The sequence below is a fragment of the Sturnus vulgaris genome, chromosome 13, assembly GCF_052056855.1.
Source record: "Sturnus vulgaris isolate bStuVul1 chromosome 13, bStuVul1.hap1, whole genome shotgun sequence".
Classification (NCBI taxonomy): Eukaryota; Metazoa; Chordata; class Aves; order Passeriformes; family Sturnidae; genus Sturnus; species Sturnus vulgaris.
The window spans coordinates 1884820-1899742 of NC_142255.1; the positions used below are offsets into that span (position 1 = coordinate 1884820).

The 14923-nt window shown below is 52.1% G+C and overlaps 1 protein-coding gene across 1 annotated transcript in view; it reads right to left on the reverse strand.

Annotated features, from left to right (window-relative positions):
- HCN4 (hyperpolarization activated cyclic nucleotide gated potassium channel 4) overlaps positions 1–14923 on the reverse strand; it is a 91846-nt gene that overhangs the window by 50343 nt on the left and 26580 nt on the right. Inside the window, exon 2 of the mRNA XM_088172300.1 lies at positions 11063–11486. Coding sequence (XP_088028426.1) covers positions 11063–11486 — 424 coding nt within the window. The remainder of the gene's footprint in view (positions 1–11062; positions 11487–14923) is intronic.

Below are 14923 nucleotides of genomic sequence, written 5' to 3' on the forward strand. Positions count from 1 at the left end.
ATAGTTTCTAGAAAAGTTTGAAAATGTATGACAGGTCTATGAATATGCAAGGGGCTGATGAATTTAAGGGGTGTTTCCAAAACAGCAAGCGTGCTCTTGGCTGAATGCCAAACACCCGACCATTATAACCTTTTGCTTTATTGCTTATCTCTTACTGTCTTTTATTAAACCTTTTCAAATCCACCAGGAAAGTGAAGGTCGTTCTTCACACTGGGGAACCTCCGAGAGCAGCAGGGATCCCTGTGCCCTGGCTGTGCAGCTGCACACGGGCAGCGAGGAGGGTCCAGCCAGCTCCCCCTTCCCAGCAGCAGATGGGAACTGCTGCCAGCACTGCGTGCAGCACGGCCAGGCTGAAGGCTGCAGATAAGGGGAGAGTGCTCTGAGATAAGGCTCCTTCCAAAAGCAGGGGCTCCTGGAGGAGGTTGCTGCGTGCTGTGGCTCGGGGAGAGGAGGAGGGAGAGGCTAAAGGCCAGGGGAACATGTTCCAGCCTGGCTCCAGCACTCACTGCCTGCATTCCCAGCACTCACAGCCAGCCAGGATGGAACTGAAGGTTTTTTTTTTTCCATCTTCCCAAAGTGGGCTGTGTTCTTCCTTCCCTGCCAGCTGCTCAAATGACCTTGAAGAGGAAAAGGAGAGGGGCAAAAATCCGTGTATGAGAAGAATCGTCGTGGTGTGCTTGTACCTCATGTCCAGCAATGTTACTGCCACGGGACACGAGAGGGGATCCAGGGAGGATCCCTCAAATTCCCTGCAGTGTAGCAGCGCTTTTCCCACCACATTGTGGGGTGAACTGCTGCATGGATGGCCCAAAAAATGTGACAAATATTGCTGCTTGGAATATCTGACAACAGCCCCTAAAGATCAAACAATCCCATGCCAGGACAGACTGGGGGATGCCACAGGCCCTCCCCAGCTCTCCCTCCTCCTGTCTCCTTTCACAGGAGCCCCCTTTATCCTGCTGTCCTCCCCTCCTGCATCTCTTTCCCATTCCATCTCTTTCCCCCAGAGCTGGACTGGGGCTGCATCTTGCCCAACACAAAATACTAACATGTCTTTCAAGTCTGGAGGGAAGAGAGCTAAAGTGGAAGTTCTTATCTGTGCTTCCTACAAGCCTGAGGTGATTTATCTGCTGAAGAGGCTCCTGGTGGGAAGTCTGTGGCTGCTGGCAGGGAACAGACCTGGGGAGGGAGCTCAGAGTGCAGAGGGACAAGGCTCCCCCATTCCTGTGAGGGGGAACCACTTGAGAAGGAAAAACCACCCTGGATCATGGATTTTTCACGTGAATCATGAATTTTTCCTCTCTCTTTGTATGCAAAGGACAGCCCTCATCATCCTTCATGTGCATGCAGGAGTTGATGGGAATGGAGAGGAAGGTGCTGGCTCCACTTTGCACCTCCCATGGATGCTCCAGCACAGGGCAGGGCCACGGGGAAATCGAGGCAGAGGGAAGTGCTGGGCTCACATGACACCCAGAGTTCAGCAGGGCATTCTTTTACTCCAAGCCACCAGAGGAGCATCCCCTCCAGCTGGGCACAGGGCCTGACAGAAGCCTCTGGGCTTTGGCTGCCCCAAGTTTGTGTAATTAACTGCACAATTCCAGCCTAATTCCCTGCAGCCTCAGCAAAGAGGCACACAGTTGGGATAAAGTGTGATTAGTGGCTGTTTGGGTGATGCACACTGGAGAGGAGGCTAATCAGCCCTATTCCAGGGACAGCCTCTCCAAACTGGGCTGCACTGAGCAAATCAAGAGGAATTAACACCCGGCACTTTGCTGTGTGAAAAAAAATATATAAATGAAGAAAAAACAAACACAGCTGCTGCGTCTTTAACTGCTCCCCACCCTCTCCAGGGACTTGAGGAAAAGCAGGCCTGTCAGCTACTTTAAGGGACATTATCCTCCCAGATTCTCCCCAGTGTTCACAAGGAAGCACTGCTGCTGTTAGTTTGAGTGCTTATCGGTGGCAGCACAGAGAGAGGCTGTCCCAGAGCTGCCCCTCCGTGCTGGAGCAGAGCTCAGGTGATCCTGGGGGAGGGCAGACTCCAGCTGCTCCCTGCTCCCAGGCTCTGCTGTCTTCAGCCATCTTCAGCTTCTGACCCATCCCTTACCTCTGGGTCTCCCCTCAGACCAGCCTCCTTCTGCTCCAAATCCATTTACACACACAGAGACCCTGATTCTTTCTTGATGGATCCGTCCTGGCTGGATCTGAACCTCAGAAACACCCTCCCCAAATTTCTGCCTCTCTCCAAAGCTGCAGGAACTGGACACCCAGAGAAACCACGATCCCACCCTCACTGTGCTCATGTCCCCTCATGACCCCAAGCCCACTGGATATGTCCCAGAGTGATGAGCCTGAGATAAAGATGTGAATGTCCCAGCCTGGCTCTGGGCTCTGTTTTAGCAAGGAGAGTGAACAGCGTCCCCCAGCCCTGGGGACACCCTGCAGAGAGCTGTGTGGCTGTCACAGCTCTGTGGGGTGGCTCAGGGTGCCTGGTGGCTCCTCAGGGTGGGGATGAACTGCAGCTGATCCCTGTGAGGTGATGCATTATTGCCTTCATTCCATGGCAGGGAACACTGTGGCACTCCAGGCCTGCGCTTCAGCCCGAGCCCAGATGGGAGCCACGAGAATTCTGGTGTTTCTGTTTTCAGATCACATCTCTCACTTTCTCTTTCCAGCTGTCACCAAAGGCAGAATGTTCCCCCTGACGAGGCCTTCCCTGATTCCTGGCTTCTCCCTCATAAATACTGGATGAGTAAATGGCAAAGATACCATCACCAGCAGCTCCGTGGGGACAGGACTTTGCATGTGGCACTGACACTCTCCTTGTGTGCTGCCACCACGCAGGGAGTGCCAGGGTTTGGACAGGGGACAGGAAAAGCAGGACAATTACCTGCTCTCTGCAATTCTGTGGCACAGTCTTGCTGGGGAGCTTCTGGACAAGCATTACCCAGCTCCCAGCTCTGGCAGCTGCTGCTCTGCAGGACTTCTGGCTTGGGAAGGGGACACAAGGGAGGAACAGGTACCAAAATACTCCTGACCATGTGGGAGCAGACAGGGTGAGAGGCACTGGCATAACAGAGAACAGGGCCCATGCACTCCTTGGAATGAAAAACTGGGGGGGAAGATCAGCACTCTTAGAATCCTTCCTGGGTGAAGTGGTGCTCGGATGAAATGAATGAAAAAGTGCTTGCATTGAAGTTCTAAAGGCACTTCCAAGTCCTTTACCAAGAAGGAAAAATTTTCCATGCATTGCAAAGAGATTTCAGAAACATTTTCCATTCTAATGTGACTCTGGGAATGTGGAAATTGCCTCACTCTTTCTCTAGCCCTTGGAGTATTCCTGCTGAAGCAAAAGTGGGAGAGGGAGGAGTTACAGCAGAAAATTAAGCTTAAAAATATGCCTCCTTGTGAGAGAAGCAATAATAAAATGTCATCTCTTAGCCCTGAAAAAGTTACCACATTGATTTCTGCTTCATAAAAATGAGGTTAAGTTGAATGCATTAAGCTGGCAAACTGGATAATTGCATGTCCTGAAACTGTCTTCCAAACAGCTCTTTTCACAGCAGGGCTCAGAAAATAACTTCATCAATGAGGCTGCTGCCCATTAAACCCTCACACACCTCTCTGGGTCGGGCTTTTGTCCTTCCTGAGAAAGATTTCTCCTTCCTTCACCTCAGGCTGGTGGGGAAAGCAAAGCTGTTTTCTTCCACTGCCGTATTTCTGGCAGGGAGAAAAGTGGGTCAAAACCAAACCTGTCCTCTGAGGGGATTTGGTGGCCTGGGGAAGAGCATCCCCTCCCTTTCAGTGTGAGGGCAGGAGGAGACTGGAGCCTTCTGCAGGGCTGGCACTGCCCTGTGCCCCTTGCCTGTGCTCACAGCACAGGAGGATGTGGGCACAGGAGCTGACTTCAATCTCTCCTGGCAGAAAGCAACCCCACACTGCCTTGCTTCTCAAAATCCCCTTCTCCTCCACCAGCCAACTTGATTTTTGTCCATGGTGCTATTGGGGCCAAGCTCCTGCCTCATTCACACAACTTCCAGATCTGGCACGCTCCTCTGCAGCCCTGCCTTGCTGAACACAACAAGTGAGGCAGGGAAATGCTGTTCTCTCCAGCTGTCTCATTAAAGTTTCCCACTTGATAAGAATGCAATCAATAGTGCCTTCCTGGAAGAGCCTTTGAAGAGGAGCCATTAATTTGCACCCACTTGCCAGGGCTAATGTGCCTTATAGAAAGTGGCCTCCAAGTCTGGGCTGAGGCTGGCAGAACACGACTCTAAGGGACAAAACCAGAGCTGGCATTGGACCAGGAGCCCAAGTGGTAAGAGGAATGTCCCTGTGGAAGGTTCAGAAGCTTCCTGAGCTGTCCCCAGCACCAGCACTGTCCGTGTGTGCACCACAGATGATGTGCAGGCAGCAGGCTGTGTGGGCTGGGGGGCACATACCCACCCTGGGGTGCTCATACCCACCCTGGGGTGCTCAGTTCCAGCTCCAGGGAGGGTGCAGCCCTTCCAGAGGCCTTCTGTGCCTTCCTGCTCTTTCTATGGAACACAGCCCTGCTGAGTGGTAAATCTGTGCTCCCACATATTTCAGGGAATGGGCACTGCCCTTGCTGCTTCCTGAGCTCACAGCATTTGGATGTCATTAGAAGTTCCCTTAAACTTTGCCATTGGAATACAGGGTTGCCAAGACCCCTGTCCCTGTGACAAACACAGCTGCTGTCCCTCTGCTCAGACCTGGGGTGCTGTGTCCAGTTCTGGGCTCCTCAGGAAAGAGGAACACGGTGCTCTGGAGGCTTTAGAGATGAGGAAGGGCCTGGATCATCTTCCTGCTGAGGAGAGGCTGAGGGAGCTGGGGCTGTTCAGCCTCAAGAGGAGCCCCAGCTGAGAGGGGCCCTCAGCCCTGGGTGTCCCTGGGTGTCCCTGGGTGTCCCTGGGTGCAATTCTGGAGGGTCAGAGCAGGGCCCAGGCTCTGCTCCAGGGCCCAGCAGTGGCACCAGAGGAACAGGCAGGGACTGAGCCCAGCAATTCCCCCGGCACTGCAGGCAGAATTTCTGTCCTGGACAGGGCCCAGCCCTGAACAGAGACCAGAGAGGCTGTGGAGTCTCCTCCCTGGGGATATTCCAGAGCCCTGGGGACACAATCCTGTGCCTGGGTGGTGCCTTCCAGGCTGGCCCACCCGGTGACTCTGGGTAGGTGACAACTCCCCAGCTGTCCCCTGTGTGCCAGCCCCAGGGCAGGGCTCCTGCAGGGCAGGAACAAACCCCATCAGTAAAGCTCCATCAAACCCGGGGAAGTGACAGTGGCAGGAGAGGTCCCGGTGCCAGGCTGCAGCACGTCTGCTGTGAGGAGCTTCTGTTATTGCAACACAGCAGCGATAATGGCACCTCCAAACACAGTGGCCCGAGGCAAATGCCAGGCAGCTGGCACCACTTGGGCACGGAGCTGGGGCAGCTGGTGCTGGCAGAGCACAGGGGACAGGAGCTCCCTGAGACAGCAAACCTACAGAGACCAGGGCCCAGCTCTCCCAGGGATTAGGGATCACCAGGACAGCAGCCTCTGGCTTTAGGACACCTCCACAACCCCAGCCCAGCAGGAAAGCCCAGACTGAGGGACCCTGTGACCCCAAGACAGAGGCTGGGCACAGGCAGCACGCTGTCATTCCACTCCTCACCCCTGGTCAGCGGGGACTTCACTGCAGAAGGGAGGGTTTGACCCCACTGTGCTGCCTGGGGCAGTGCCCAGCTGGGTCTGGTACACGGGCACCTCTGTGGTGGCAACACAAAACCATCCCCCAGACAGCAAATGGCTTCCACTGCCCACAGACTGGCTCTGAGCTCCTGTCCTAAGACAGCTCTGTGCCCTAATCCCACCCCCAAACCAGGTATTCCTACAGACAGACAGCTCTGTGCCCTAATCCCATCCCCAAACCAAGCACAGACAGCTTTGTGCCCTAATCCCAAACCCTAAACTAGGTATTCCTACAGACAGCTCTGTGCCCTAATCCCAAGCCCCCAAACCTGGTATTCCCTGCTCATACCCTGCTGTTGACACAAGACACATTAAGCACTGCCAGAAGGTGACTGCAGAAAAAAATAAAAGCTTTTTCCTTTTCATGGCAACCTCCACGGCTGCACAGCTATTCAAATATTTGCCTGGCTCCTTATAATTCATTAGAAGCCATTTTTGATGATATTCTCTTTGAAACTGTATTCCCAGTGCCCAGGTGGGGAGCTGAATTTGCATTAGAGCAGTAGAACTTCCTGCCAAAGACCAACTCCTCCAAAAATTTTTTCTGGGTGTCTTTCTCCTGGCACAGGGCAGGGGATGGATCACTGGGGATGCCCACGGGCAGGAGAGGGAAAATTCAATGTACAGGGATAAAGAACATCTGTCTCCTTGTGTTGTCTGCTCTCCCTCCACAGGATGTTGTGCTGCACAAGTGACAACAGTTCCATGTGAAAGGCTGTGGTAAATACTTGAAAAACCTCTGACTAATATTCCCACCAGAGGGTTTTGCCATTTGTTTCGGGGCAGCCAGGATTTTCTCTGAGAGGAAAAGATGTCTCAAGTTTGGTGTCACTTTGTGCAGTGAGAATGACAATTCCTGTAACTTGCATTATGGTTTTAATAAGCTCCTGCAAGCACATTAAAGACCAGTGCTTAATAACGCTTCAGAAATGAGGTAATGCAAATTTAGGAAGAAGCTCAGCCCCTCATCCTCCTCCTGGCCACACTGCCAGTGTTTGTTGAGTCTGATTTTACCCAAGGGTGGCCAGAGGTTTTAATGAATTACTCTCCTGGGCCTGCCTTGCTGTTTAATGGGACAGAATTGCAAATCCTATCCATAAAGGATCTGTTCAGCCCCTTGGAACTGCCTGTGCCACGGGACCCTGCTGTGCTGCCTGGGAACAGCCACTCTGCCCAGCTCCTCCCCTCCCAGGATCCACTTCTGGATTTGGCCTAACATTCCATCCCCAGGGCCACTAGCCACTTTATTTTAATGGAATTTAGGAAAGGCTACAGATAGGTCAGAAGAAACAAAGGGAATTAGCAAATCAAAAGGACAATCAGTTGGGAGTCATATTCTCATATTCTCTTTCCTGGTCCTTCCACACAGCCCCTCCACCTCTAGGACCATTTTCTGAATAGCTGAAGCTTCTGAAAAGTGACATCATCTTTCAGATGGTCTGATCTGTGCCCAGCTGCTACTGGGAAGTTGTTACTGGGACCTGAGAGAATGCATTCCCTCCCTCCTAAAGCTTCTCTGTAATATGGAAACTCAAGGGAAGAAAAGGACAGCACTCAGGCAAGTTTGCAAGGTTTTGATAAAATAGCCTGAAAATCACCAAATTGTCCTTTGCTTCAGATTTCAGCTGCAAAAACCAAAAGATGTATTTTTCTTCCTGAAAGAAATCTCACTTATGATAGTATTATCATTGTGATATATATCAAACCCAGATAGCTCCTTTCCTTCCCATCATAATCCCTCCCACAGAGTCTGCAATCAAAACATTTTGGTTATCTTGGCCTATGTGCTATTTGGAAACCAATTTATAGGAGCAAGATTGTGCTGTTGTTCCAATGAATGTTCATAAATCAAAATAGTTTGATGTTAAATACAGGTCACTGCACCCCAGCACCAACCTGTGCATCCAACAAGGAACACTCAGAAAATTGAGGGGTTTTGGACTCCCAGTCTGACCTGGATGGTTCATCCTGATTGAATCCATGGCTTCCATTGTGTTTCTGCCATTTTTCTTTCTGCTGGGGGACCTTGGCATGAGGTTTGTAGGATGCTCACGTTTACATCTCCTTTCCCTGGACACTCAGCCCAGCAGTGGGGAGGCCAAACTCCCTAACCCCGGGACAGTGGGGCAGTGGGACAATGGGACAATGGGACAACTGATCCTGGGACACTGTGCTGCATGGCCCAGGAACCACTGACCAAGCTGGGTATCCTGAAGAGCTGCTGGAGCAGATCAAAGGCTGAGATAACCAGAGTTTCTCTGGGGGAGAACAAGGCCTGGCTGGAGCAGCCCTGTTTGCTCTGACCCTCCTGGACCTGTGCTCCTGCCTGGGGAACTCCCAGACACTGGGCTAGAGATATGGATTTGAGGCAAGCCAGGCCCCAGCCAGTGTGAGTGCAGCTGCCTACATTGCAATCAAGCTCCCAACTGCAGGGGAGACACGGCAGACACTTCAAAAAGACTCTATTTATATTCTGCCCTCCTGGTAAATTCATTCGTGGGACCACTCATGCAAAATGCATCATGCAAATGAAACTGCTACATTTGGAATTAAGCTTATCTTCGTACTCCAGTGAACATGAGTGCATTAGATTGTTTTTCTTGCCTTTTGCCTTCCTTTTCTCTTCAGGTTGCTTGCCCAGCTGTATCCCCAGAGCACCTCTGTGGGATGTGGGAGGATGGCAGAGGCTGCTCAGAGCCACGCCAGTGCAGGCACTCACAGCCCCGGCTCCGGAGCCCACAGACTCCTGAGCAGTGCTGATGTGGAACTAACGAGTGCCTGGCTGCTTTACAGCACTGCAGCCCTCGAGAAGGCTGCTGCCTGCTCACTGCAGCCTCGCTGATAAATTCATGCAGAGCATGGACAATTGCAGGGGAACGAAGGCAGAGGCTGCTGGCAGCTGAGGAAGTGCCCCCTTATTGTGCCCTGGTGAGGAGGGCACTGTGAGTGCTGGAGCCCTGCCTCCATGGAAGGGGCTGCCCCAGCTCTGTGCAGTGAGGGGATGCTCTGCTGCTCTGCCTACACACAATGGCACAGTGATGCCCCCTCTGTGATCCCTCTGTGTCCAGGCACCTTGGCTAACTGCCCTACACACACCCCTAGTGCACACACTCCTCTCCACAGGCCCAGTGCACCCTGCTCACATTTCAGCTGATCTGGTCATTAAGCAAAGAGCTAAAGAGACACTGCCAGCTGATGAGGCATGGAGTGGGACGGGGGGGGGACCACAGAGATGAGACCTGCAGCACCCCCCTCTCCCAAGTCCTCCTGCTCCTTCAGCTGTGCACAGCAACCTCTTGCACACCCAGAGTAAGTCTGGTCCAGCTCTGCTCTGTCCTGGCACGCCCAGAGCAGCACAGATGGGTGCAGGGAGGAAAGATGAATGTGGCCTTTCAGACAGGGATCATCTGTAGGCACTTCAGAGGAAGAGAGCTGCCAGTGTGGCTGCAGGGAGCACAACTCCCACGCACGGATGAAGCAGCACTCCCCTTCCCTGTCTCCCTGCTGCTTTGTGGCAGCCACTGCACCAATGACAGGGGATCACCCCTTCCCCTGCCTCCCTCCCCGGTGTGGAAGGTGGAGAAGCTCCCAGTGCCAAACTCTCTTCAGGAACTGCAGCTTGGGCCAGGCCCTGTTTGACACAGCCAGTGGTGTTTGCTGTTTGGGCTCTGCAGTGCACAGCAGAGTCTGCATTGCAGTCTCAAACTGCAACCAGCACCATCCCTGCCCTGCCCTGGCAGCACTGCCTCATCCTGGGGAGCCTGTGCCCCCAGAGCCAGCACCCAGGGCCCAGGACAGCATCCCAGGAATCCCATTATGAGACACAAACTGGGAGTGGCTGCTCGGTCAAATGACGAGAAGTGAGAGAGGGAAAAATGCGGAGCTGCTTCCGTCTCATCATTTTTAAAATTCAGTACAATCAACAGCAAACAGCCTTCATTCCTCTTCAAGCACCTTGTGGAAGGAAGTCAAAGAGCAGAGGGACACAAGCAGGGAGCTGTGCACTGCTGTGGGTGCCTGTGAATCTGGGTGAAGAGCCTGAGCCACCACCTCACCTTGCTGAGCCACCCGGATTAGAGGAAAGGGAAGCAAAGCAGCCACAGGCCAACACACCTGGAGAGATTTCAGTGCTCTGCTCAGTCCCTGACTCACTGAGTCACCCCAGAAGGACACTCCTGCTTTCATCTCCACCTCTCTGTGCACTCCTGCCTGCACCATGAAGTGAATGAACACAGCAGTGAATTCTGAGGGCTGTGGCTGCCTCTGCCCAGCACCTGTCCAGCACCTTGTTCAGTGTCATCCCCGACCTCAACAAGGCTCTGCTCCGCTCTAGGTGAAGCCCTCACAAACGATAACACCACAAGGATGAAGCCTGGGATTTGTGAATCATGCCCCAGTGCTCTCCCTGTGAGTGTGGGCTGCTTGGAGGAGGGAAGGGCTCAGCTCTATCATGAATTAGTGTTGTGACAGCTCGCTGCAATCGAGCCATGACTTGCATGGCTGCTTCCCCTTCACATTCCCAGGAGCACGGTTCTGCATTAGATCATGCTCTGCAGCAGGCTCTGCTCCAAAGCACAACACAAACTATGGGGATGAAGACGAAATTGCCCTGACCAGCTTTCCTTGTCCTGAAAATACGCTCCTGACATGTGGGGAGAGATGCAGGGAGCTTTCTCTCTGCTTTGGAAAGCACAGAGACAGGAAAAATAGAACTGATTTTCAAGCTACTAGCAAGGTTGTGGCTTCACCCACATTATTCCTGTCAACTCACCCTGCATCCTGGGATTCCCCCTGGGAGCAGCACAGGGTCCCGGGCTTGTGGGGATCCTGCTTTTCACCAGACCTTTGTCTGCAGATTGCTTCTCCTTCCTTTTTCCCTTAGCATAGTGTCAGAGAATATAGAAAGCGAGAGGGCTCTAACACATGCCCATGCTTATCTCTTTATTCAAGAGATAAGCACAGAGAAGCAGCAGATGGCAAACAGATGCCACAGGTTCTGCAAATCAGCTGTTTCCAGCCCTTTCCTCGGAGCTGTTCCTGGACCTTTGGGGGCTCGGAGAGGGCAAGCCCTCTCTGTCTGGCTGATTGCTCTGTGCACCAGCTCCACAATCCCTGCAAGGGCCCCACCTCCTGCCAGCCCTCGCAGCATCTCCAAGGATCATGTGCATGCCCAATCCCGGAGCCCACAGCACCGTCCCAGCAACCTGCAGAATGAATTCCCTGCTCCCACACAAGGGGCGGGAGGGAGAAAGGGCATTCAAGGAAAGCTCTTGTGGGAGAGCAGAGCTGTCAGGCAGAGCCCGGGCCGGTCTCACCTCCTCCCACTGGTGGATGTAGCGGATGAGGCGGGAGAGGCGCAGCAGGCGCAGCAGGCTCAGGATCTTGGTGAAGCGCACGATGCGCAGCGCCCGCGCCGTCTTGTACACCTCGGAGTCGATGCGCGTCTCCACGATCAGGAAGATGTAGTCCACGGGGATGGAGGAGATAAAATCCACCACAAACCAGCTCTTCAGGTACTTCATCTTGATCCTCTGCGGGTCCAGGATGATCTCGGTGTTGTCCTCCACCACGATGCCTGTCCGGAAGTTGAGGACAAGGTCGATGAGGAAGAACGTGTCCGAAACCACGTTGAAGACAATCCACGGCGTGGTGTTTTCATCCTTGAAGAAAGTGATGCCCACGGGGATGATGATCAGGTTCCCTACCATCAGCAGCAGCATGGTCAGATCCCAGTAAAACCTGGACAGCAAGACAGAGACATGTGAGATCAGCGCCAGAGCAGGAGGTCGGGGAGCCTGGGTCAGCTGCACTGATGAACTCATCCATCTCTGCTGTCAGTCATCCCCTGGGCTCTGCTGCTGCCCGAGCACGCACGCTGCACAAGCTGCTAATTGACTAATTAATATCACAGGAACACTCCTGCTCTGCCTTCGAGGGCTCACAGAGGAGCTGAGCCGGGGCTGGGCATGCCCACTTGAACACTTTCCTGGGACCTGGGAGCTGCCTGGGGAGAGACTGAAAAGCCAGTGGTTACTATAGGGAGTGCTGGGTAAGGAGAGAACAGGATTTGGGAGGCCTCAGAGCCTGTGTGTCAATAAAGCCATTCCGGGTTAAACCATCAGCCTTTGCTCCTGCTGTCTGATCCTTCTTTGGAAGCAGCCAGCACTGACAGCTTTGGGATCAGGATGGAACTGGAGCCTGTGCTCTCATCTCCAGCCTTCAGTTCCGATTCCTGCCGAGCCTGGACTCCAGGAGTTTTGCCCACACTCTACAGGCTCCTGTGTTGTACAGAAACAATCAATAAAGCTTGGAGTCACGTGCCTGGAAATACCTATTCCATTTCTAAGGACAGCAACACCAACATTTAACTGTTCCATGAAGCACAGTGTCCAGGAAGCTTATCTTCACTCCAGTGGCAGCTCAGTGTTATCCAGTGGACCTTACCTAACACTCAGTTTTGTTCTGAAGACACAAACAGTCTGAATAGAACCACTAATTTATTTGTTTGGGATTTTTGAAAAGATTTTCCACATGTACACAATCAGCCAATGTGGTCACAACTCCCCTAGAATGAGGACTAGAACCCTTCCCAGTGTCAGAGCTTGCTGAGGAGCCTCAGTGTCACACACAGATGCTGATGCACTGTGGGCTCACATTGCCAAGATTCCACCAGCCCCACATTGTGCACACTGAGTCAGCTACTCTAATATTGTCAGTTATTAATACAATAATCACCACTTTGTCACAGGAAATGAGCAAATCACCTCTACAGCAGTGAGAGCATCAGTGTGGCCCTGGATTGACACTGATTTATCAGAGGGAAGTGTTGGGCTGCTGAAGGACATGCACATGCTGCTCCTCTGTCTAACCCTTTATAGCCAAAATCCCTGAAATGTTTCAGGAGACCTGGACTTGCTTTAAAGGCCCTCAAGCTCTACCTTGGTTAGTGGCTGTCTGGCTGGAACCTGGACCAGACTGAGCTGCTGCAGATCAGGATTTCCAAAGCAAGTCAACTACGTGGTTTGTTAAACTCTCAGCAGAGAAACCAAAAGGGCAGAATGTGCCTTAAAAGCCTTCTCTGTCTAGAGCCTCTCTCCCTCGTCAGAACATTTTAAAGCACCTAAAAGCATCTTTAAGATTCCAGCCCTTGCCCAGGTACAGACAGGGTCAGCAGCCAGCAGCACCCCAGCAATTCTCACAATCAGTCAGCAGAGGCTGATGGGAACTGATTTTAGAATAAGCAAAATTATTCACTAACGAGCTTTCTAAAAAAGACCTCAGCTCTCTCTTCCCTGCTCTCAAGGTGCCGTGAGGGAAGGTGCCAGGAGTCCTCCCCTCAGTCTGCAGGCACAGGGGTGCTGGCAGCACTCAGCAGTGGGATTTGTCCATCTGCCTCCAAGAGCAAGGCTGTGGCACCCAGCAATATGCATTAATATAAACCCGTGTTGTGAGTTTCCTTAATAAGGGCCTGAGATGATGCTGCAGCTTTCCCAGGCAATTAATCAGGATAATCGCACAATAGCAGGAAGTCTGGAAGCACTGTGTGCATTATTACCGAAAATAAATAACCTCCCAGCCATCTTTCATTTGCCTTAGGGAATACACAAGGAGATAGGCACAAAGAAAATGAGTTTTCCCAAGTTTCAAATTAATGGCATGAGCCTGGCATGGCCAGGTTTGCAGTGCTGGGAAGGTAAGTGCCTTTCTTCTGAGATCTTTGCAATTTTTGTGCCTCTTTTTTAGGCTGGGTGGTGATTTCTACACTTGGTGTAAGTGGGGACACAGCCAGCAGTGGCAGGATGGCTCCCAGCTCCAGGAAGATGTTTTGCACACACACAAGGCCAGTGAAATGCTTTCCCCTGATTGCAGCACTCCCTGCTGGCCCGGCCTCTCCCTGTGCAGGGTGGTCAGCTGTCCTGCATCCTGACTTCCAGCCCTGAGCTGCTCCAGCTCCTCCCTGCTGTCCCTGCAGAAGCAGGGTGTGCAGTGTGGCCAGGAGAGCCAACCCCACTGCCACGTGTTCCTCGCAGCACAGCTCTCCTCAGGGCTGCACTGCTGACTCCACATTATTGTCACGGCCCCTCAGCTCTGACCTTTAAAGCCAGCACTAAAAACCACAGAAGGGAACTTCTGTATCCAGTGCTCCCTCTAATAAAGGTGTCACAGAGGAGACAACCTTGGGGCTCTATAAAGGAAGCAGAAAAAGCTGGAGCACACTGACAATTTGGCCAACTCCAACACCTACCTTTCCATCACTGTCTGGGAGTTAAAATTCCCCTGTTAAGACTTGCAGAGCTCCTGCACATTTTCATTTCACCCGCATAGGAAGCAGGATCTGCTCAGGGTGGCATCAGTGCATTTAGACTTAATTAGACTCTGCAGGCCCACAGCACCTCAGAGGTCTGATACCATCCAAGTGTCATTTTGCATTTGCTCCCAGGAACATCTTTTCCCTCCCTGTAAATTACTGGCCACAATGACTAACGGTGCATGTGATGTATGTAAGGGCAAGCACCAGCTATTAATAACCCATGTTTTCTGGATTTCTGTTGTTCCTTTCACCCAGGGATTCCAGGGAGCTGACAGTGATGAAATTGGCTCCGCTGCACCCAGGAGAGGCAGAGTTATTATCCCTGCCTTGCACACAGAGAAAACACATGGCAAAGTGAAGAGCGTGGGATTTGTCCACCCAAGGCTGAGGCTAAGCAAGGGTTAGGACCTGAATCTGATTTTTGAGTCTAACCAGATCTGAAGCCATTCACAGAGCTTGCAAAACAGCCTAAGAGAGAGCATCTCTGGGATGGCTCCCTCTAATATCCTGCCTTCTTCTCACTTCTTTTTCTGTTTCCAAAAGCGTACATAAAAAATTAATAAATATGAATGTATTGTTTTATTACAGTTGACTCAGTGCAACTGAACAGCTCAGAGCACAGGGAACAGGCAGCACTATATAAACCAGATGTCTTGTTCAAACACCCTTGGTTTTTATACTCCATCCTACTCTCTGCACACTCCTTGGATCTGAAAATTACATTTTAACATGCACCACTACCTCGGATCTCTTCATTCCCAATATATTATTTAAACAGAATGTATCTGAGAATTATTGTGGCACAGACACTTCAGGAATATGTGCTCCCTTAAGCACTGCTGTGTCACCCAGCTGATGTGACAGC